General features: G+C 38.2%; 1 protein-coding gene across 3 annotated transcripts in view; it reads right to left on the minus strand.

Annotated features, from left to right (window-relative positions):
* Window positions 1-24,251, minus strand: part of crebbpa (CREB binding lysine acetyltransferase a) — a 74,761-nt gene extending 50,510 nt beyond the window's left edge. For all 3 annotated transcript variants that reach the window (XM_079808627.1, XM_079808626.1, XM_079808625.1), the window contains exon 1: window positions 23,440-24,251. In XM_079808627.1, the coding sequence (XP_079664753.1) occupies window positions 23,440-23,518 (79 nt within the window). In that variant the 5' untranslated portion in view covers window positions 23,519-24,251. The remainder of the gene's footprint in view (window positions 1-23,439) is intronic.
* Window positions 24,252-26,244: the final 1,993 nt, after the last annotated feature.

Here is a 26,244-nt window from a genome sequence, read left to right on the forward strand (position 1 = left end):
AACCGTAAGACCTCCGTTCATCCTCGGAACACAGTTTAAGATAATATAGATTTAGTCTAAAATTAGACTTTCAGTCCTTTGAATGTATGTCTAAGCACACTTTGCTGTCCACGTCCAGAAAGATAATGAAAACATCATCAAAGTAGTCCATATGTGACATCATTTGGTTAGTTAGACTCTTTTGAAGCGTCGACAATACATTTTGGTCCAAAAATAACAAAAACTAAGAACTTTATTAAGCATTATCTTCTCTTCCGGTTTAGTTTGAATCCGCGTTCACGCGCCACAGTGACGCTGCTGACGTAAGACGCTGTGACGTGTTATCTGGTATCTGCTATCGCACCCCTGCTATCGCAACAGATAACACGTCACAGCGTCTTACGTCAGCAGCAGAAGAGCGGATGAGAAGACAATGAACATATGGACTACTTTGATGATGTTTTCATTACCTTTCTGGATGTGGACAGCAAAGTGTGCTTAGACTTACATTCAAAGGACTGAAAGCTCTCGGACTAAATCTAAAATATCTTAAACTGTGTTCCGAGGATGAACGCAGGTCTTACGGGTGTGGAACAACATTGGGGTGAGTCATTAATGGAAGAAATTTCATTTTGAGGTGAACTAACCCTTTAAGTTTCATGGCCTGTAGAATATCTTGTGTGAATATCTGAACATGCAATATATCAAAAGAAAGAACAGACCCTCTGTTTTATTCTAGCTTCATATTGTTCTTTTTTAAATCAACACTTGAAAGTGGGTAAGTTTCATGAGAAAAGCAACATTTTGAGAAAAAAGCAGAGAAAAATCAAGTTGTCGTCAAAGACTAACGTTACATACGGATCGGATTCAGAACGATGATCAAACATAGATGGAGTCCATCAACACCCTCAAAGCTTCACAGTCCTATAGCTCGTCCTGGATCGACATTTCATTCAGTAACATTAGGCAGAAAAAATCCTTAGCGTTGAGCCCTGACCTTGGAGTCTAGAGTCCCAATGGGGATCCAGATTTCTCCCTCCATCATCGTGCTGAAGCTTGTTATAGTGGCTCCGGCGGTGGGCTATAAATAGTGTCTCAGCGTGGCAGTAGACCACAGCTGTCGTTCACAGGGTCTAAAAGATAGCGGCCCGTCTGAGCTGGGACAGGTGCGCCTCGCCTGGGATTTCACTCGGATGGGGAGGATGGCAACGGATACACATGAACGGAAACTTTCAGCTTGGCTATCCATCTCTGTCAAATTAAATAATCTTGAAAAAAAATGTGTCATGGATTCCACAAAAATATTAAGCAGAACGACTTTCAATTTTGCGAATAAGAAAAGTTTTCAATATTGATAATAATAATAAATGTCTCTTGAGCAATCAGCATTTTAGAAACGGCCCATCGTTATCGGCCGATAATCATTTTAAATATTTTTATCTGTAGTCGGTATAGTATTCTCAGACTATGTCTCCATTAATCCAGATACATTTGAAAAATGGTGTTTTAGTTTCAAAACGCTCTCTGTCCACACTAGCGTTTTCCAAAAGTTTCTCATCCACACCGAAACGTCTGAAAGCGCTAAATTCAACCCTCATAAAAGCTCACTGAGATGATACAGACGGAATAATAAAGTTCTCATGACATTCTTCTGGCAGGATCATTTTATTTTAGCAAAATATGTCAGAATTCACTGATGCGTCCAGGTCACACTCACTCACCATTATATGTTTGGTCTAAAATGCTATTGCTCTCATGTTTTGCCGCAGGACAGCAAATGCGAGTCAATTTTCTGTCATCTTTGCAGGACTGCGATATGAAGAGTATAAAGTAACATGTCTTTACCAACAGTGGGAAAGTGAATAGGACAATACCAGTATAAACATGCATCGGTTCAATATGCGTCACGTGACTAAACATCGTTTTCAAATACCTTAGTGTTCACGGTCCACACTACAACGCAAAAACAGCGCTTTCAAATTTATCCACTTGGGAAAGCGATTTCAAAAGGCTCCGTTTTCGCGGTTTGGACGGAAGGCCAAAACGGAGAGAAAAAGGATGCATTTTCAAGCGAAAATAGTGTGGACAAGGCCAATTTGCAATGTCATTGCGGAGATATTGCAACGACAGCAAACTTGCAGCAATGAAAGCAAGAAAATATGGCTGTACGATTTTAGTGCTTTTCCTCCCCTCACAGTGGTACGCTTTCTTTTCTCCCTAAAAGCCCAAACTTAAAGCCCCAATATGTAATTTTTCGCCGCTATAAGTCACTTATTCAAAACAAAGGCGTAGCTTGATGACGCCTTGATTTCGTGGAGCTTTTATGATGCCGCAGACAACCGCTTCCGCTTTTTCTGCCCATGCGTACACAGCGTTGTTTTATCATATTAGATACATTTGAGTGTGTTCAAAGTTATGAAAGTTGTAATGAACGTTATAATGCTACGGTTTTAAACTCTGCAGGGATATGGTGAAATGTGGTGCAGGAAACACTGGCCTAGAGTAAAAGAGTTAATATGAAGATTTTTACATTTCAAATCAATAATTTTACCCAGCCCTACTTTATGACCCAAGAAAAGCAGAAGAACAAAGTGTGAATCAGGATTTGAAGATCTAAGGGATATATCCCTATAATTGCTTTTTTGGTTTAGGAGTGTTTGCACACAAGAGACTGCGAGCATGTGCCGGATCTGAGCATACGGGTTCAGGTTTCACGAGGCTGTTAAGACCAGACCTGCTGCTGATAGACAACAGTGGAGTTGAAGGAGAGACGCGAGGAGACACTTGGCTCCGCGGTGGAAGGTTAACACAGGGGTTGGTTTGGTCACATGGCTAACCACTAAATGTTTTTATTGGTCTGAAACGCATCTTGTAAAAGTGTCATGTTTCCTCCTTTCATCCCAGTTCACAAACACTGCATTCTGTCTAAATCCCTGCTTTGGTTTGAACCAACGCTTTTCACTAACAAAGTTCACTTTGCAAGAATTTTGCATTCATCTCTTTACGTTACTTGGGTTTAGCAACTTAACGCGATCTGAACATTTTGGAGTTTGGATAGAAATAGAAAGTTCGCCAAAATTAGTATACATGTCAAGCAAGTTTGTTTAAATCACCATTGCATTTTAAAAATCACTGAATTTACTATCTTTAGCAAATGTAGCAATAGCAGAATCAGTAGTTATTCCAAAGAACAGCTGATTTTCAATAAGCATATTCAGCCCAAAGTTCAGAATTTTTGGTTTCTGCCAAGAATTTAAATTTTGGTGCCTTGCAATTTCTCATGATTTTTAGCATTAGATTAATTATTTTAGAATAGAAGAGTTTAGAGAAGTAAATTCTCTGATAATTTTATCGTGCTGACAGCATGTTGTCCTTTAGCACAAATCCGTTTCCAAGAAGCTGTATCAAAATCCCAGTTAATTTTGAACACCAACAAATTTCAAGAAAATTACATTTTACTCAACTTTTGCACAATAAAAGGTTAAAATGCATAGTCTTTTGGTACTCCAGACTATAAAATAGCCGAATAGCACAAGGCTGTATTACTAAATTGTAATAACTGGGTGTACTGACTTTAGATTTGAAAAAGTTCCTAAGGGAAATTACTAGAGATACACCGATGTATCGGCCAATAATCGGTATCGGCTTATAAAAGTCATTATTTTAGTAAATGATAGTTTAAAAACAGCTGATAATCAGGGCCAACGGTATTCTGTCAATCAAAAGGGTGTGGAAAAACGTGTCCGACTGCAATTCATACTGTGTGTGTGTGTGTGTGTGTGTGTGTGTGTGTGTGTGTGTGTGTGTGTGTGTGTGTGTGTGTGTGTGTGTGTGTGTGTGTGTGTGTGTGTGTGTGTGTGTGTAGAAAATGTCTTGCGTTGAATTTAAAGCAAGTTAGCATGACAATAATAATTTGTTACATTTATATATCGCTTTTCTAGGAACTCAAAGCGCTTTACATGGAAGGAGAGAATCTCCTCAACCACCACCAAGGTGCAGCCTCCACCTGGATGATGCGACGGCAGCCATATTGCGCCAGAACGGCCACCACACATTCTCCCATTAACTGTTAATTATATGTATGCTTGTGAAAAATAACTTACATGTGTATAATATATAATAACTTTATATGTATAAATTACCTTATATTGAAATGAAAAATTACACACACGGTTATCTAAACTTTTATAAGTTCAGATAAGTTTAATTTCTTTTTAAAATGGCGTCTGTCCAATATTTTCTAACATTCACGCGGAGAGACTGGGCGTGGATTTATATGACGTCACCCTCTGAATGTAGATACGATGGCTGGATTGCATTTACATTACACTGAGATCCGATCTACCTCTGGACCTGGGGGATATTCCAGAAAGCAGGTTATGTGACATACCTTGGTACGTTTAAGAGTAAGTAAGCAGCTAACCTCAACTTTCGGTTCCAAAAACGGAGGAAACTTTCAGGGTATGCAAGTAGCCATAGCAACATAACCTGATCTGGCCCAGTTTGCTTAAGAGTAAGGCTGGGTATCGATTCAGATGTTCCGATTCGATTTCGATTCACAAACTCTCAAACGGATTCGATTTCAATTCAATTTCGATTCTTGATTCAACTCAATGAATATAGATTTAAATACAAATACTATATTTATATAAAAGAACAGTGAACAAGTTTACAAGTGGGTTATCAAAAAGAAATTAAGAGCCACAAACCTGTATATTAAACTCTTTTTATTTTAGGTACACTTGTGTACATTAAAACAGAACCCAGCTCTATATTTCAAATGCACACAATTATGTTCAATACAATACAATTGTGTTTTTATGGATATTTTGATACATTTATTCTAAACATAAAAAGGATATTGGATGATTTTCAGCAATTTTCAGTAAAGGACAAGCTTTTTTTGCGATTTAGCCAACCGTCATTCAGACTCTGTCCGTTTTTATGAAGGCTTTTTCTGATTCATGCCCCGGATGAAGCTTTATATTTCGTCACTATCTCTGTTATTTGCGTGCCTTCCTTAGATGCGATTACCATTCGATTTTATCTTTGCGACAAGCATATATGCGATACCGGGCAGGATCGACTGGAAACCCCCGGGACAGAGAACCGGGGCGGATCGAACTAGACCACTTGAAACTTTAACCGACCATATCTCGTAAACGCGCCGGCGAAACCGTCTGTAATTCGGGTCGATCGTAGTGCCTGACGAGGCCTTTCGAGGATCGAGGTCGTAACTGGGAATGGGTGCTATCTTTGCGGGGCGCGCCGCTCGGTCATTTCTCCGCCGGGGGATGAGACGGAGCCCCCGGCGTCCGAGCCTCCCTTTGCACCGCTCGTTACTTTTCATACACGAGAAGCGCGTTCCTGGACACAAGAAGTTGCCGTGGTAATTAACAATACCTTAACGTGCTGACTTATGTGGACTAACTTTTATTTGAGGAAATCTGTTTATAATATAGGCTAAGCTATTAGGTTTTAATTATTGGTTCTGCGCAGGCTGTCTATTGACTGTTGATTCATCATTTGTGAGGCGCCATTTAAGCACTGAATGAAGGAATGACAAGCGCGCCTCTCGCTCCTTTGTAAAGTCGCGCAAGGCCAATAAGAGGGTGACAACTAGTGGAGAAGACTGGTAATTAGATTTACGTTAATTTTATGTTCAAATTTTATGAAATAAATATGGGGAAAAAATTGATTCTTGGCCTTTGAGAATCGATTTTGAATCGACCACATTTTTAAAAACATTTTTTTTGCCCAACCCTACTTAAGAGGTATTCAGATGTTTTTTGATATAATTAATATAGTTATTAATATAATAAAAAAAAATCAGTTATATAATATAAGTAATTAGACTAATTCTAAAGAATTAGAATAAAAAATTATATCAAGGTAATGTTTAAATGTTAATTAAATAAAAAAGATTATTAAATTAAATATTTTTTGTCATCTCACACATGGATCTGCGTTCAATTAATTAACATCAAACAAACAATATAATCCTTATTCTCTGTGAAAAAATGATTGCACAACCACCAAATAGGTGGCGATGTGCACCAAGTAGGTTATTTAACTCGCCATTAAACAAAAGAAAAGGAGGAAGTAGAATGGCCCGCTCTTACTTAGCGTCTGTTTCCATGGTGAATCATTGATTTGTTGCTCTGTTGAGAATGTCTTGTGTGTCAACTGTCTGAACTTAAGGCCCGGGTATACTTCACTTACCGCGCACGGACGCGTCACGCGCGCAGCCCTGTCCGTGCGTCTTTCAAAGTATACTACACAACGGATGCGCGCGGATGATCGCGTTCCACACATGCGCAGTAAAAAAGTGTCTATGCTCTACCAGACATCGGAGGGCAGCACTGAGTCCTGTCATCAAAGGTACATTTGCTGGGCATGATCGGAGAAGAACTGTAGTCCATCCACCATTGCAACATAGTTTGGAAGAAACACTGAAGAATCAAAAATTCTCTCTTTTTTTTCCAAGCGTGTTGTTTTAAACCGGTCTTTGCACACTCTTCTTCGACGGCTGAACACTGTGCTCAATACTGTGCGTATTGCCACCTAGTGGACTCTTCTGTACTGCTGGCGCATGCGCTGTTGCACGCGGACCGTCCGCGTGGTCTCAAAATTTGGGCTGCGCGCGGACGGCCGAAGTATACCCGGGCCTTTACTCTCTGACTCATTTTTGGAACCTGCGTACCTCAAGTAAGCAAGGTTTGGCTTAATCAACCATGAGCTTAAGGTATACGTGACGGTAAGTTAACCTTGCTTTCTGGAATACCCCCCTGGACATGATGATCGGATAACATTCAGAAGCGAGTTTTTTCAATTGTCTTTTTCATTGTCTTTTCAATGTATGTGGACAACATTCGGATACAGGTCGCATGTTAATGCCAAGTGTCAACGCAGCCTTATTTCGTCCATTAAGTTGAAAGTTCTGAAAAAGCCCATAGACCCTCCCCTCAAAAGAAATCAGAACAGAAGTGGTTGAAAGTGGACAAGAGATGGATTAAAACACCAGGTGTAAACAGGAATGTGTCTGCCTCATCTTAATAGGCTGTTTGCAGTCACGTGGTTCTGATGACGTGCAAAATTCAGATGGAGGGCAGGAAGTGAAAAAAAGAATGGATGAGATGGAGTAAAGTCCATACTGTGCTGGTTTAGAAAGCTATAAACAGAAAATCACAACATATGTTGGACGTGTTCCTTATGTTATGAAAAGGAGCACTTTTTCTATACCGAATCTGAAGACTTGCCTGCCATCTAGACGGCTGATATAGAGATGTGAAGCTGCTGTCACGCCGTGTTGAGTTCTGGTCTGGTTTGTTTATATCGCGCTGCATTTCTGTTAGTGAGTTTAGGGTAGCATTTTGATTTTCTTTCGTAATTGTGAAAAATGTCACCATTGTAGGTCATTCATGCTGCATCGAGGGTTGCCAAAGAAACTCATATCGTTCGTGTAATACACTTTTCTGCCTTTTCTACGTGTAAAAAAACATGTTGAGGAGGTGAGCGTAAGACGGTGGATAGCAAATCTAGTAATAATGTCAAGGATTAAACCCACTGCGTATCATATAATAAAATCAATCACATTGCTGAGTGTTTTTGAAATTTCTGTATTTTGTTTGGTTTAATAATTAACATTACATTTGCGAGTATGATTTTAACTCTGCTTGTGAATTAGCAGAACTTGCGTGGGCAAGTACTTCCAAACTATTCACAAGCTTCCATGGATTAGATTTTGGTTGTCATTTGTTGAAATAAATACAAAAAAAAAAGTGTGTCTGTGTCTGTCTGCTGAATGTGACCCTCTCCGATTATCCTGCGCGTTTACAGTCTATGGTGGCCATTTGGGAAAGTGAATATTTACAATGACAACAATAAGCTTCAGTTACATTTACACCTTTCCAACAAAGAAAGATCGACTTCTGTCAGCTTGTTGAACACCTTTTTATTTGGACACATTTCTGTCCACAGCGCGTGACACTGTTTTCACGGTAACTAGTTCAACATTGTGAACCGAATTATTCAAAACTTCAGTGAAAACATCAAATGAACATGCCATGCAATAAAATCTCTTCTCTTCCCTGCAAACGGTACCAAGAAAAATTTGTCAGAAACAAAGGTAAGCCAATATCCGTATTAATGTTCAGTATCAGCAGACGCAAAACATCATTAAAAGAGACAACTTTTAAAGGTCCCATGGCATGGCATTTTTCTATTATTTTATAGTGTTTCCTGAGGTGTACTTATATTGTTAGTAGGATTTTTACATCATAAAATGTCATAATTTAGAAATAAAAGGCATTTTTTCTATACTGCTGTTTGCCCTGTGGCTGACTGCCCTGCTTCAAGAGGCGTGTCTGCTGTGAGACTTCAGTAAAAACGCCCACTGTTGTGATTGGCTGACATCTTTGCATTTTAAATGAGCGGAGGGGGCGTGGTTTAACGAGGCACGAGCAGGCACGAGTCTGCCAGAGACAGATGGACCTGAGTTCACTTCTCATCAGTTCTCTCAGCATGTCTCAGTTCAGGGTGAACTGTTGTAGTTACTAGAATATACTTCAGTTTATTAGTTTATTTCTAGTCAGAGGGGCTGTCACTCATGTCAGAAAGTTAGTAAATTATGGATCAGCGCTGACTCGAGACGCGAACCGTTTAGAACGATTCAGTCCGATTTGGTGAACTGGTTCGGTTCACTAAAAAGAACCGATTCAAAAGAATGATTCGTTCGCGAACAGGACATCACGGAGACGGAGCGATTGCTAACAAAGTTATTTATAGTAACTACTGAGTTATGAGAGCGTTGTCTGTCAGCGAGAGTTTATTGTGTTTGTATCTGAGAGTTCTGAATAAACACGAGTCCCAGTCACACCGAGTCCTCTTCATCATTATTCTACCAACTTTGTAACACATGCAATGTACCATTACAGCGAGATGAACGAGTTAGTAAGTTTGATTAAAGCATTATTTCTAGATATGTTCCAATCATATGAATAGCGTCAGTGATGCGCATTGAGTAACTTACACAGCGCAAACAAAGACACAACAGCAGTAATCGAATGTAATCCAGTTTATTGTGGGGAAAGCTGGCTAGCCTAGCCCAGATACCCTCACGCTTACCCCCCTTCTGCTTAATCTCACGCCGCGTTTGGTGCCTCCGCTGTGGGCCAGATGCAGTACTGGGGGTCGGGGATGTTGAAGGCCGAGCTTCGGCGTGTGTGAGGTTTATCTCTACAGATGTTACTGCTGATGTTAAACAGAAAAGACTGTATGCACATTTTAGAACAGATAGACGCGACGAGGACGTACAAAACACTGACTCACAAGATAGAAAACACGAAAACACCGTTCTGTAGGGAGAGAGAGAAGCCGCAGCGTGTGCACGAATAATAAATAATTAGCTACACATCAGAAATCAATGATCACAGATCAGAAGGAACTGAAGAAAGACTTCTGTTTTCATTTGTACATCCAAACACTGAGAAACTGCCAGTTCACTCGTTCACAAGTAAAGTTAATGATCTCTCGAGTGTTTGCATGGGCGTGCCAGATTCTCTGGGCGGAGGAAAGGGAGGAAACCGTTCCTGCTTGGACGTCAAACCAGGAGGCTTCAGGATTGGCTCGTCTGGCCTGTCATTTTCTCAAAGGCAGAGAGAGACAGCCAGAACTCGGGTTTACACCGATCAACATTTCTATCCACTTGGGGACAATATTCAGGCTAGGGGAACTCATATTAATGTTGAAATACCTCATAAAATGAAAATTTCATGCCATGGGACCTTTAAAGTTAAAAAGTGATAAAAGTTACGTAAATAATAAAAGCTCAGTGTGGTTTCTCGGTTTGATCAGGGCTCCAAACTAACTTTTTTCACTAGGAGCACAGTGGCCCCCAACTGAAAATTTTAGGGGCACAACCAGAAATTTTAGGGGCGCACACCGTAAATCAACATGCTAACCAAATCTACTAATTTCCACTGTATTACTAATAGGGATCGGTATCGTTAAGGTTTTAATGGTATTACTACTCTTACCGATACTGCTTATCGATCCGGTACTTTAACAGTATTCTTACCAGTTCTTTTTATTATACTTTATTTTTATTTATTTTTTTATAAAATTAAGAACCTAATTAACATGGCTTTATAATCTGAAAAGTAAAATATCTATAGCAAAAGAAACCGCAAAGTTTGAACAAAAATATAAAACATCTATTTGTAAATGGACCAGTGTGCCGGCATTCGGAAGGTCTGCTAACATTAATATTACAGTAAAGAACCAACCTACAAAGAAATCTAATAAAGTAATGAAATGTAAAATAACACTGCATAGTTTTCACTGTATAAATTGATGGATTAATGCTTATAAAAGCTAAAGTTATTAATTCAAGAGATGTGAATATTTTCTATTTGCCTTTTGTTCGATTCGAATTAATGGCTCAATCGTCAGCAGATTTATTAGACGCTGCCCCTTTAAGACCGATCGAATGTAGAACTAATAATATCATATTGTCATATTTCTCCAAACTATTTACGCCCATTTAAGATATAAACTGTTAAAATAACTACTCTCCAATCCGGTCATTTTGACACCGGCTATTTGTTGTTTATTTGATGGTTTAGACGCGCACACGAAGCCTAAAATATTAAGTGCAAGCCGGTCCATTTCGCAGCACACACACATAAGCCGCCTTGAAGTTGGAAACCGCGTCTCTTGCGCGGATTATTGTGCATTTAATAGATCTTTATTATCAAACACATCCCGCAGTTTAGCAACAGTAGAGACTGCAATTTACAACAATCACTGAATCTGACGGTTACTTTAGGTTTAGGGAGAAATGACAGCAGCTGTGAAGGGAAGGATGTCGCGCTCGACGGAACACGGCTATAGGAATAGTTTTACCTCATATCATCTTTTTATAATTATTGGAAGCCAAAATCGAAAATAAAATTAGATTAATATCACAGCACATACCTAAAGTTTAAGCAGACTAAACTTTTGTTTAGTTCTTGGCCATCATCCCTCATTAAGCTGACTGTGGTGTTGTGTTCGCTGTAGCTCGCTCGCTTTCTCTCTCTTCTGGATTGCGAATGGCAAAAATGCATCACGGACAAATGGTTTAATATTATCTCATATAGAAACGGCTGGCAAAGATAGAATTTGCCAGACATAACGTCTATCAATTATAATTAGTAAGTGTATTTTCTTAATTTCTCCAGTACCGACAGCAGGCAAATTTACTGGTCGCACATGTGCGGCTGGATGTAAAATTCAGTCGCACACACTCAAATTTTAGTCGCAAAATGCGACCATTTAGTCGCACTCTGGAGCCCTGTTGATCGATTTGAACAACAATAAACGACGCAAAACATAGGCATTTTGAGTGTGATTCCCATGTAGAAAATCACTTCCTGCCCTCCATCTGCATTTCGCACCACAGCAGAGATGTCACGTGTAAACCACCTATACAAGGTGTAAACAGGCCAGGGCATTAAATAATTTGTTAGTAAATGGATTGAAACAGACACATGTAAACACCTCAATTGATCCGATTGAGCTCGATCCAAAAAAAATGTGTAGACCTGACATAATCCGATCAATAAGAAAAGTAAACACTAAGCTAGGGATGGGGCCGATCCCATCCAGTATCGGTATCGGGACCGATACCAGCATAATTCACGTATCGGATTTTCGCGATCCAACCTGCGGAGAAATCCGATATCCATGAGCCATGTCTGCGCTTTAATGTTGTCTGCTGAAATGACTCCAAAAGTGATTCCCGCTGGCTTGTCTGCTAGCTGGCTGCAAACTATGGAATGTATTTCATGAACGAAGGCACGGCTCAATGAGACATTCCCCCGCTCAGGAAATCCATTCCGCAGTTTGCAGCCAGATAGTAGGATAGCATTGAGCAGCATTGTGGCAATACTTCACACTGGAAACACCGCAGAGCAAGACAATGTTTGCCAAACCGTAATTCAGAGAGGTGGAAGCTCCCTCGTGTCGTACAATACAACGAACGCAATCAAACATTTAAAAAAGCAGATAAGTTCAAGACTAGGGTGATGTTTAAGAGATAATAATCAGGGCTTGACATTAACAATCGCCATCTGCGTGCGTAATTCGGTTGTGGCGTGTAACACTCACACCAGCCACTTTGCACTTATTGTGGTCTTCTCAAAAGCAATTTGTTATAATCGCGTTACGCATTATAACCAAGCACACGTGTTTCTATTGAGTTTATGAATATAATAAGAGGCGTTCAGATTAGCAGCGTTTTGTTTTGCTCTCACTCACTGAAATCTGCACTCAAAGCAGAGATGAACGTGCGATGTACGCAGGAGATTCACTCATCACACAGAGGTTGACAGTTTTTATTCTATTTCAGCACCAAAAATAGTTTCAAACAAACACAGCAGAACCATAGCGCATCTTATATGACTGGCATAAAGTTGGCTCGACGTTCGCGAATCTAGGGACCGTCTCTAAAGTTACATACAACATTGGTATACACGTTTCTAACTTAAATGGCATATGAAGAGAATGACTTAGTCATAAAACTGACTGTAAAGTGTTCATCTAGGTGTCAGGTATGATGCACACCTTTTGGATTTTGATATTTAATCAAATAAACTGTCAAATCATATGAAAATATAAGCTTTACAGGGTTTTTCCTGCATAGAGGAATGATCCTTCAGCAATCATTATTAGTATATTATGATTTGCTATTACAAAGTCATCTAAAGCCATTCCATAGCTGAATGTCTTTCCTCCACTGTAGCTGTCAATCATTCTGCGTTCAGCATTCAAACTGCGCGTCGCGTTACAGTCAGCAACAAGGTAAAGCTCACTCCAAGATGATATATTCCTGTTATAATACTTGATATCTAGATAAAATATTTATTTTTTACCTTCCTGCAATTTACCTAATGTTAGATGTTTCTGAACGATGTTGTGCTCGCTACCGGGTGACAACACAAGGACTACTAATTAGCATCACACGCACAATAACCGGAATTTAAAACTGTGAAGAAACAAATAATCAGTGAACTTTTGGACAGATATACACAGTAGACTAGGATTTGTCCGCTCAACATCTCTTCTCTTTATGCCGTGAACTTTTCAATGCGCACTCTGACTCCATGGTGCTTTAAGCGAATCATTCTGCACCCGGGATGCGCATAAGCGCTTTGTTGCCGCTCTGTTTTGAAGCGTTTCATATATATTTCATAGTTTTGTGCACTAAAAAGATTATTAAAAAAATTATCTTGTTCTCACGTATCTATCATATCTTTTTTGCCCCTTTACAGATCTACAAATTACGTTTACAATAAACTATAAATCTTTTAATTTTTAAGGCTATTATTTGTGTAGCCCATATCATTATTTACATTCATATAAATTGTTTTTCATAAATGTATTTAATAAGAACACAAAGTAATTTGTACCTTTTCAGTAACATGTTTAGATTTTATAAAAATTAGTCCAAAGATTTTTTTTCAAGAATTACTTTTTGTAATTGCAATTTTTTTATTGCACCTAATTTAATATTTGTCATAGTTTATGATTATACATTTTTATTAATTTATTGTTTTCTCTATAATAAGTGTGTACTTAGTGGATTCTGGAAAAGTGTGACTATTAGTTCCACAAACACAGACGTACAGATATTCTATAGTGAAGTAGAAATATATAAATTATACATTTATAACCCTTTTATTTTGCCAGTTTGTTGTGCTTGTTTCAGTTATGTACTGAATTGACTATATATTTAAATATTTAAAGGTGTTAGTACGGTGGCCGAGAGGTGCAAAACAAATCACAATTATGAAAACAAAATAACTTGCCATTGTGTTTATAATTTGTTGTTTTGTTTTTTGGATTTGTTATTTTGTTTTCATAATTGTGATTTGTTTTGCACCTCTTGGCCACCGTATGTTAGCTGTAATCTTACACTACAAAGTTTCACTGCATAATTATTTAATGATCGAAGCACACAAAAAATGTATGACAAAGCCCTAAAACTGACAATTAATTGGCAAAATCGCGAGCCACGGGTCGGCCGGGCCAAACAGAATTTGACCACCTCCGCCTCATTTTGAGCCAGGAAAAACCCTGCTTTATTTCACTAGGATATATGTGTCATAGCTGATAGAACACTGATGAGAATATTGCTTGAGAATATATTTACAGAGATAATATTAGAGATTTATGCATTATGCGTTGCCATTGACGACGGCCATTATAAGGAAGGAAACCCCACAGAATCTAGCTTAAAAAAGTGCTTAGAGCTGCTTGATTTATTTGTTGTTTGTTTATTTTCAAATATAAAACTTGTTGAAATGTTTTAAATGTGTGCATTTTTTTGAACACTATCATATTTAAACAAAACCGTGATAATTTGGGTCACTATCGTGATGTGAAATTTCCATACCATTTCATCCCTAATACGTACATATCATATTTGCCTGTTGAGAGGAGTTTATTTCAGCATCATATAAAATCAACAATAATGATAATAATAATATTTGGCCGATATTAAAATCAGGTTTTGGAAGTGAAAAAATGTGGATCGGTGCATCCCTACACTAAGCATGTATATGCTTGAACATGACTCGAAAATACCTCATGCAAGTTGCACACATTACCAGAGCGCTTTTGGTAATAAATCTTTATTTACATACATTTTCCTTCCTACGAACGAGCATATGTTTATTTATGTCTAATGAACCGGTTGGTCAGTGGAGGAGAATGAAAATGTACTAAATATTTGCTTTAAAACAGGCTTTGCTGACATTTTTGTCATCAAAGCAAAAAGAAGCAACTCTCAGTAGCTTCGGTGACTTTCAGGATAAGAAATCGGATTGGATTCATTCGGACTGATGAAAATGAGTCAGTGTTTCCCACACATAGACTAATTCGTGGCGGTGCGCCACAGAATCAACACCGGCCGCCACATATTGCGTGTCGTTATTCATTAACTGTTTAACGCTATTTAAAACACGCAGCGTGTTTGTTCATTTCCTTCCCCCGTTCTCCCTCCATCTCTCTCTGTCACTCATGCGTCTCTCTCGCTCTCTCTCTCAAACCTGCTTTTGATATTAAAGTCTAAGCTTTTAAAATGTAATACTAAATGCAAACAATAAATAGCGTTTTGGCGCTAATGTGTAACAGTTAAAGCCAGAGGCGTTGAAAAACAGAGTTGCGACCTGCTCTAATCTCCCGGCGCGCGCGCGGTCACGTGGTTCACGGAGCGCTCAATAGTTATAAACAAACCCGCTCTGTCAAAATGGCTTAAGCCGCGGATACACAACAGTTTCACTGTACAGGTGTTTGCAGCAGGTTTTGGTACAGTACAGCATAGTGTGCATTGATTATTACGTCAACCACATTTACAGTATCATTTTATTATGGAGAGTAATGATAGACCCAACATTACATTAATGTCAATGTTTTTATTTAGCCCTCATACTAATTTTTCACATCATACTCATTGGTGGTCAAATGTGACCATACACCTTAACTATTTTTCAATTAAATAGCCTATATGTTATATATTTTAGTTTAATAATATTTATTGAATATTTTGAGTATATCTTTTTGTACTAAATAGGCCTACCATTTGTGCAATAATTGTGGTCCATTAATGACCACTTAAAATATTTTGTATTATTTATATTACAATTAGTGTAGTAATTAAGATTAAAATAGAGAATTCCAATGCAAAGAGGCCTGTATGGCTCTTTAATAAATATACAGTACTAATAAATAATATTTATCTAGTTGCTCAAAGTATTGCAGATCATATCTTCTTACTTATTTTTAGGTTTTGCATTTGAATAAATATTTATACATGATAAACACTAGATTTCTTTAAATGTGAAATTTTTAAAAAGTTAATAACTTACATCCTAATATTTTGAATAATACTTATACAAGTACACAAAAGTGAATATTATTTGAATGTGAGCAAATATAATTTAAGAAAAGTTTAAAATAGTTAAACTTATTTGTCCTTATATGTACAGTAGGCTATATAAATATGAATTGATACTGAATCAAGATCGAAATCGATATTTTCGGCAATCACTGAACCCATCCCCTCCACCCGCCCCATGCCCCCGCCCACCACCACAAATTGATTTCTAATCTGTGGGAAACACTGTGAGTGCATTTAAACAGGCATTGTACCGGCACTGTTAGCACTGCTCAATTGCAAATGCAACTAGAACAGTTCGGACTGATGGTGGAAAAACACTTATTGAAACAAATGCCACAAAATCCGTCAAAATCATCAGATCATTAAGTAGAGAGGAGTCTGTGGAGTCTGAACGCACGTGGGCAAGATGGATGCTGAAGCGTGTGATGGTCCAAACAGAAGCCAGAGAAACAAGTCTCTACAGGTGAAAAGACTTCTCGGCTGTTAAACAGAGAGCTCAAGTTTAGATACAAATACACCAGCTGCCTGCGGACAGATGATCAGACACATTACATGCTGATTAGTGCAAGCGAGGGGATGCTGAACTTTATGCAACCGGTGTGCGCTAACTCACAGCTCTTAACACATTCGAGCACTAGCCATGATGCAAATCTATAGCATGCACACTGCGTCAGTCACTACAGCCATTTATGTGGTTAATGACAAGCTGAGGTAATGCGTCATACTTCAAACGGGTCTGTTCTAAGTAATGGAGAAATAGTGAGAACATACTGTTCTAACTGGGCAATACAACAAATCCCAATCAGGTTAATTAATCGAACCACACAATTATTAACTATTACGGCTACCGATTTAAACAGTATGATCCCTTCCCATGTCTCTGAACATGATAACTTGAGCATAATTCATCCCATTCAACAAACCAGCAGTACCTAGACAGGGTTTCTACAGGTTTTATGAAGGTAAATTTAAGACCTTTTAAAACACTTTAAGACCAATTGAAGGAATAAATTGAAGGGAACATAACTCGTCAATATGTTCTCTAAATGTTTAATTAATTTAACAAATAAAAAATTGAAAAATAGCTGTTCAAAGCTCTTCTCCCAAACACTAAAATATGGAAATAACTTTTACTGAATGTTCTGATCACACTATAAAAAAAGTGATGCTCGTTTTCAGTAGTTGTCTTAGATCAAGATACATTTACTTGAGAAGCAAAATGACATAAGATAAGAAATCTTGTGATATTATGATAACAAGAATATTTGCCAATGGGTTCAGAAAAATCTACTTAATTCAAATAAAAAAAGTCATTTTCATACCAATTGACGGATACTTTTAAGCAGTAACTCGTTTAATTTTGTTCAATTTCTCAGAAAACAAGACTTAATTTCTTAATTTTTTTTTTCATGTCAAGTAAATGTGTTTTGATTTAAGGATGTTTAGATATTTGTACTAGAAAACAAATCCAGAGGAAGTTTTTTTTTTTTTTTTTGCAGTGCATGTGATTTAATTTAAGACCCTATGAAATCCATTTCATTTTATTTTTTGTTTTACTCTGTTTTAATGGTTAAATTAAATTGTATTAGCCATTGTATTAAGCAATGACTAATACATTATACATAAGTATTACGCATGTCTTACTAAAATCGTGAAAAAAATATATTTTAAGGCACTACGATATGGACGGTTTAATTTTTGCGAAACTCTGCGTTTTCCTTTTTTGGGTGAACTATTTATTCACTTGAGGGTGAGTAAACAATGACAGAATTTTCATTTTTAAAACTTCCTGATCCTTTTTAAGACCCGCAGAGACCCAGCTAAAGAAGTTTGCTTTCTTGCAAGAGAGCTAGTTTGGCTTTTTGCTAGTTTAGCATCTTGAGTCAATAGCGCAACACATCTGGTCATGTGATCTCAACATTGGCCAATCTGCTTCATGTAATAATATAAATAATAACAATGCAATTCCAGGGAATGCACGAACCGATAAAACATACCGCCAACCTTTAGTCACTTTTGAAAAAAGTGGTTAAAGGGGGGGTGAAATGCTGTTTCATGCATACTGAGCTTTTTACACTGTTAAAGACTTGGATTCCCATCCTAAACATGGACAAAGTTTAAAAAAAAAAAAAAAAAGTTGGACGTTTGACGGAGTATTTCTGTGCCAAAAACACTCCTTACGGTTTGTCATAAGTTTCGAAAAGTTTTTTCCGAGTATGGGTATATGTGACGTCAGATGGGGCGGAATGTCCTTGTACGGGCCGTACGCGTGCGACTAGATCGAGAGAGTAAACGCTTTAGGAAAGCCGGCTGTGCTGCAGTCACAGGACTTCACGAAATCAACAATATCACCAAAGATGTGTGTTTTTGGTTGTCATGGCAAGACAATAATGTTTTTCCGGAGCAGCAACGAGTTGTGCAAGTGTTTGTTTGTAGTGATGCACCGATCATGATTTTACATGGCCGATTCCGATACCGATTTTTTTCAAGAAAACTGGCCGATTCCGATACCGATTTCCGATTTTTTTTATTTATTTTTTAACACAATAAAAGAATGAAAGTATACATGAACAAGATGTTTATTTGGTATTTAACAGGCTAAATTGGCTTTTGGCTAATGAAAACAAGTCCGCAATTTGAAATTAACAAGAAATTTAATTGGAGATTAAAAGGTGAAATTAAAGGCAACAACTGCATATTCTGCAATCCAAACAAAGATGTTACTTAAATCAGCATTTGTTTTTAAATTCAGTGTAAAGAAAAAAAGTCTTTACCAGTGAAATTAAATAAAACCAAAGTATATAATTGTTCCAAAATGTTAAATCAAATAATGTTTAAGTGTAACGAAAAAAAAAACTAAGAAGGTGCTTTTTAAATCAAATTAAGTCAATGTAATTAAGGTAAAATAAAAGGTAACACTTTAGAATAATGGTCATTAGTTAACATTAGTTAAAGGGTTAGTTCACCCAAAAATGAAAATTCTGTCATTAATTACTCACCCTCATGTCGTTGGACACCCGTAAGACCTCCGTTCATATTCGGAACACAAATGAAGATATTTTAGTTGAAAGCTGATGGCTGAGAAAGGCTTCACACAGGCCTCCATTGGCATTCAGTACATTGACACTTCCAAGATCCATGAAAGGCACTTAAAACGTCGTTACAAAGTCTATCTCACCACAGTGGCTCTACAATAATCATACAATGCGACGACAATAGTTTTTGTGCGCAAAAAAAAATCAAAATAACACCTTTATCCAACTTGTTCTCGACTTCCGTGTATGCCTCCACGACGCATGCGCGAGAATATGACGCAGATCCGGCGTTCGGACATATGACCCAGAAGCGATTTGTTTACGAGCAGAGGAAGACGCGCGTGTCTAAGCTGTTGGATTCTACATTGATCGTGCTTTAGGTCTCGGCGTAGTGCTCAAAATGGGGCTTAAGTGTGTATTTCATCGATTCCCGAACACCGGCGCTACGTCATATTCTCGCGCATGCGTCGTGGAGGCACACACGGAAGTCGAGAACAAGTTGGATAAAGGTGTTATTTTGATTTTTTTTTTGCGCACAAAAACTATTGTCGTCGCATTGTATGATTATTGTAGAGTCACTGTGGTGAGATAGACTTTGTAACGACGTTTTAAGTGCCTTTCATGGATCTTGGAAGTGTCAATGTACTGAATGCCAATGGAGGCCTGTGTGAAGCCTTTCTCAGCCATCAGCTTTCAACTAAAATATCTTCATTTGTGTTCCGAATATGAACGGAGGTCTTACGGGTGTCCAACGACATGAGGGTGAGTAATTAATGACAGAATTTTCATTTTTGGGTGAACTAACCCTTTAATGTATTAACTAACATGAACTAACCATGAGCAGTACATTTGTTACTGTATTAATAAACTGGTTCGTTAGTTCAAGTGTTGGACAGATCAGTTGTTCTAACCAGTCGTTAAAATGATTCGGTTCAAAGGAGTCATTGTTTCGCGAATCGGACATTAGCAGACGCGTTGTGTGAGCAGATGAAGCTGAGCTGAACAAACGCTCACTAGCTGCACTTGTGCAGGGCGCGGAGAGGTAAGCTTGCGCAACTTCAGCTCGCGCAGAAAAGCGGCTCTTCCTCAGTTCTCCAGGTTCCGTTTGTAACACACTAGTGACATGTTCGCGAATGATTGCAATATAGGCGTATGTGTACGCGGGCGCACTTCCGGATAAATCGGCAGAAAAATACAAAGCAAACCGGCCGGTCGCCGATCGCGCGCTAGAAGCAAAAACCGGCCGGTTCCGGTTTTTGGCCGGTCAACCGGTGCATCCCTATTTGTTTGTTCCCTGAATTTCGGCGACGATGGTTTATAAACAAGGTACAGTTCAACTCCGGATTTGTAGCTCGCCTAATGCTGAAAGATGGAGCAATCCCAGCAATTAAGGTTCCCGGTCGTGTGTTGGTAGCAGGCGGTGAGTAAAACTGCTTCACATGTCTGTGTTGTTAGCTATCGATTCCATTGTTTTTCTACGTAAACATGCATAACTCAACACAATAGCTGCGCGCACACGTCATTCTTCAGCCTCGCCCCCAGCCGCTCGGCTTTTTTCGGAAAGACTCTGTAAAGCGTATCTTTCTTTTATAAATATAATAAAACTAATAGACTTTTCGGAGATATGAAAGATGCAATACTACTCTATAGGTACTCAAGATTGACATGAGATTGACTGAAAATTTGTGTTTCACCCCCAAACCCCCCCCCCCCCCCCTTAAATATAAATTATGCAACTTAAGCCGGGTAAAGTAGGGGTGTAACATATATTGTGTCCCAATATATTGCATTGAAAATGACTGTTTTAGTGTTAATACTACATTAAACTACTATATATAATGCTGAATATAATGTATACTAATGCAATGGGGGAATATTTATGGGTCCTGATAATGCCAAATGTCTTCTGTTACCAGTAAAAAGCGGCCAATATTATTTTAATTATATCTAGTCAGTGACAGAGTGCCAGCATATTAGTCTAAAATAATTCTGTATTTTCAGTTTCAGAATCATGAAGATTTTTATTCTGGTGTCAGCATTGTCCTGTGCACTGGGTTTCCAGCACCAAGTCCAAGTCTACTTGTTTCCACCCCCAATGCAACACCAAATTTAGCATTTTAATCAACAGTATATATTTTATTAGCATTTTACCACATGCCTTGGACTATCGCAATAATATCATATTATGAGTTCAGCATTGAATCTTGACATGAGGGTATCGTTACACCCCTAATTATTACCCGAGATTTTCAGTGACTTTAGTCCCGTCTGAATGTGCCATCTCAGTAATAATTACGGACAATGTCAGTAAAGATTACAGCGGCTTTTACCTTCTGTAAAAAGATGCAGAAAAATGACCTCAGGTAATACTAATCCTGCACAAATAGTCACGTTGTAAATATGGGTGTAAATATTCCGTCATTTCCTGTTTAAAAGTCGTTTTTTTCAAGTACGGAGGCGCTTGAAAAATCATGCAGTTGCGTTCTAGGCTGTGGGACAGGGCAGTGGCAAACCTTGTGTTTTCTGCTGACCATTCAGATAAAAAAAAAAAAAAGGTTGAAAGCACTTGTCAGAGGCACGAAACTTCTTTTAGCTTTAGGTAAGTGCCTATTACCAACAGAATCCATCAGATTTTAATTAATAAATCGGTCAACCGGACTTCATATAACCATCATATATATATAGATGTATGTGTTTGTGCACGTGATATCAGGAAGCAACTTAATACACACACGACGACAGGGAGGTGACGGCGGTGCGCAAGTCGAGTTACCCCTCCCACTTCTGCAAGTTTTACTGAGATTTCTTATCCCGTGCGAATTGACCATTAATATTACAGACGTCCCGTGGTAAAATGACATTACTCCATCCACCCTTGTAAAAACGAATCCTGTCCGAATAGGGCTTTCCTAATGTGTAAACTTTCTAACAAGCAAAAATGTATTGGGTGCACCTTTATGACTGTATCATAGTGACCACAAACGAAAACTTTCACTTTCGGAAACTGTCCCGGGACATTCTCACGGAATTGTCCCTTTACTTCATTCACTCTCAACTGGAACTCTTTCCATGTGCAGATCCATGTGTGAAAGAAGCCTGAGGAATGGATGTGATGATGTTCACGGCCAGACTGATGCAATACGTTATGAAAGTGACATTTAGAGAGGATCAGTTGGACTTTTCACACAGAGGGAAAAAAGGTGCCAAAATTGTACCTTACAGGGTACAACAGCTTGTCACTGTGGCAGTGCCCTTAAAAGGACATATTTGTACCTTTTTTTACCACAAAAAGGTTCACAGTCGTACCTTAAGCTATGGATTTGTACTCTAAAGTACTAATATGCACCTTTTAGGAGTAAAAAAATGTCCTTTTAAGGGTACTGCCCCAGTGACAAGTTGTTGTACCCCTAAAGGTACAATTTTGACAGTCTTTTTCTCTGTGTATATGCACACAAGTTTGATTGGTAACTACTATTTCTTAACCTTATGTCGACCAAACTTCATTCCTTAAACTTGCAAAGCAATTCCATTCCTGCTATTCTAGTTGTATTAGTAACTAGACTACAAGCACTACATTGGAGAAAATAACATTTTTCATCCTTTACTCACCCTCATGTAGTGTTTCAAAACGGGATAGTTCCTCCAAAAATTCTGTCATTTACTCACCCAAGTTGTTCCAAACCTATATGAGTTTCTTTCTTCTGCTGAACACAAAAGATGATAATTTAAAGACTATGGGTAACCAAACAGTGGATGGGTCTCATTGACTTAAAAATATGGAAGTCATCAACTGTTTGGTAACCCAAATTCTTCAAAATACCTACTTGTGCTCGAGTAAATGACAGAATCTTCATTTTTGGGTGAACTAACCCTTTGACTTTCTAATGCATAGCCCAAAATGACAGTCAACGTTCACTTTCATTGTATGTAAAACGACGCAATGAAAACTTCATACGAGTTTTAAGGGTTCCCATCTAACATGACACGTTCTCCTAAATTAAGCAAACATTCTTCCAAAAACGTTAATAGGATGTTCGTTCAAAGTTATCTGGTCTTTAGTAGCATTATTTCTACATTGTTTATGTAATCTTTTCCTGAAATGTGTTAGTTGGAAGTTCGTTTAACGTTACTCGCTACAGACTGTTCAGAGAACACACAAAAGTAACGTTCGCAAAATGATCAAATGTAATGGCAACCAGGTAAAACGCTCATAGAACATTTAATAAACTGGACGTTTTAACGTTCAGTTAACGAGAACGTTAGAAAAACGTTCCTAGAACATATTTCTGTTCGCTGGGAGAGCAAACGATGATGACACAAACTTAACATTGAGGTGAAGAAGCTTTAAGTGACCAGTGAAGCTGACTGAACTGTTTCTGGGCTCGTTTGACAGCTGCGTTACACATGGCGCATGAATAAGTGTGTGATAGTGCTTCATAAGAGTGTTTTGCAGGTTTGGGATAAGGCCTGCTGGACTTTTACCTGGTGCGTCTGGAGCAGGTGCTGTCAGCTTCGCTCGCTTCGCGCTTGAAGGGCCAACATCGAGCACATTCTCAGCCATTGCGATTAAGGATTGCTTCTGGCCGAGTGTTGTGTGGGGAAATGAAAAGTGAAGGATCCTTTCGTCAGAAGAACAGATGTTACCTTACTTTTGAAAGACGTGGGGAGTGTGGAGCGGCTCGGCGGAGGATTTTCTCAAAAAAGCAGCAACAGCGCCCCGCGTCGCCACCACCATTCACCCCATGATAATCCAACACCCAACACCCACATTATCATCGTTATATTACCAAGAGAAAACGCCTCCTTTCCGCGAATTCAACGTAAAATCCCAATTAAAATATCCACTGGAATCCTCGCGCACCAGCGTCGTTAATTTTGCAACGGAATGCGATCCATTTTCTGACGTCAATTTTTTCCGTGCAAAAACATTCTGGCTCCGTGTAAAAATGCACGGTTGCATAAAAATGAGATCTTTTTGCAAAACAGTCCCCTCGGCGCTGTCTGTCCTCCAAAAGCGTCCGGTAAAGAATACCCGCTCGGAGCGAAATACGGACGCAAGTGCCGCTCTGAAGGGGAAATCAGATATACGAGGGTTTCGTGGCCGACGAGCGCAGATTAAATCCAGGATTTTTCGCCAAAAATTCCTTCGCGGCGATATAAAGGTGGCATTTTCCGCTGAACGGTGTCGTCAAACCTCGGTTTGGATGCTCCGTGTTCAAAATTAAAAAATAGTGCTCTATCGAAATCCTGATTCCGAGCCGCGACAAGATGGCGGCTGTTGATTCCTTCGATACAAAAAGTTTTTTTTTCTTTTTCCAGATAGACGGAGCCGAGGGGGAGGGGGAAGCGCGAGCGCAATCACGCCCTACGTCAAACCTGTTGTGAACGCGCAAAGCGGCCGCTGGAGGCAGCAGACGATCACAAATGAGTCCTGGGCTGTCATTTATGGCTCAATAATTGTCAATTGCGTCAATAATCTTGTAGAAAAAGTCGTATTTAGGACAAGAATTTGAAATAAATGAATAGCTTTAAATTTAGCCAATATTAGAACTCGAATAGTTTGCAAAACAACTCAAATTGCACTTATATTAATTCTAAATATACATTTGTGTTATGAACGTACACATGTATATTTAAATATACTCATGACTAACATAAATGTGACCTTGGACCACAAAACCAGTCATAAGGGTACATTTTTGAATGTATAAAGCTGAATAAATAAGCTTTCCATTGATGTATGGTTTGTTAGGATAGGACAATATTTAGTTGAGATACAACTATTAGAAAATCTGGAATCTGAGGGTGAAAAAAAAAATCGAAATATTGAGAAAATCACCTTTAAAGTTGTCAAAATTAAGTCCTTGGCAATGCATATTACTACTAATACTACTTTTTATGCATTTACGGTAGGACATTTACAAAATATCTCCATGGAACATGATCTTTACTTAATATCCTAATGATTTTTGGCATAAAAGAAAAATCGATAATTTTGACCCATACAATGTATTGTTGGCTATTGCCACAAATACACCCGTGTGACTTATGACTGGTTTTGTGGTCCAGGGTCACAATAGTGCACATGCCACTTCTTATACCAAAAGTGCCAATTTAAAACATTAATAATAGTTAATAATAGTGAAGTAAATTTTAATTTAGAAAATATTAGTATATAAAAACAGTATAGAGCAAAATAGTACAATAATTAATGTTAGACAGAAATTAAAATGAGGCTGTGAGGAATAGAAAAACCTTCAGCAGACCAAATTCCAAAGCAGTTTTTTGAAAGTTACGAGTTTTGATTTGCATTTTAATCGATACAAAATTCAATAGTGCGTCAGTATAAATTTAAGTTTTACAGACGCATATTCACATGTTTTTTTTCTTTCAAACGGCCCACATAAAACAGACACACACCATTTCTAATATATCTTTTCATTGTTTCTCTACTCTTGAAATCTGGCACATGCACATGTATCATCAATTTTGAGAAATAAAAATCAAATAAAACAATACATGATATGTACATACAAAGTGAGTGCACTGTGCAAATGTATACAGATTATGCTTTTTTTGCCTGAATATAATGGCTAATAAATCAATACCTGCTGTGTCTCATGTGCATAAAAACAAATGATTGAAGAACATGTGCTGCTTGGAGAAAAACAAAAAAACACCCACAATGCACAGCTCATAAAATTCTTTGGTATACACATATTCCCACAAAAAGCCACAAATAATTAATAAACAGCCCGTGAAATTATATTTAAGGGCACATTTTTTTTTAACACTCGAGCACCAATACTTTAGATTTGATTTGCACTCTGTCTCCTAACCAATTTGATTTGATACATTTTCATAAAAAAAAAAATTATGAAGTGAAAGCCATGTGACATGACGTTAATTGGCGAAATAATAAAAAAAAAAGTCATTCAAACTGAAGCCTCGTTAAAACTAAAATACAGAAAACCTACAAGAATGCAGGCAGTGGTGAGAAAGTGGGACACAATCATACATAAAAACTAATTTAACTTCACACTTTTCCATTTTAGTTCATTTAAAATATCATAAAACTTTAGTAGAATTAAATCTGAGGCACTTTTTAGAGTTCAGGCCTTGAGGACTAAAATAGGTGCTTGTTACGTTAGGTGGGACTGGTCGTAAAGACCCGTCCCTCCCTGCTTTAAGTGGCTCCCTTTCATAAATATGCCCTTTTGATATTAGGCTCTGTGGCTGCACATTCATGCACAGCCCCAATAAATATGAATGCATTTAATACAAAAC

The sequence above is a fragment of the Gobio gobio genome (genome assembly GCF_949357685.1).
Source record: "Gobio gobio genome assembly, chromosome: 24".
Taxonomy (NCBI): domain Eukaryota; kingdom Metazoa; phylum Chordata; class Actinopteri; order Cypriniformes; family Gobionidae; genus Gobio; species Gobio gobio.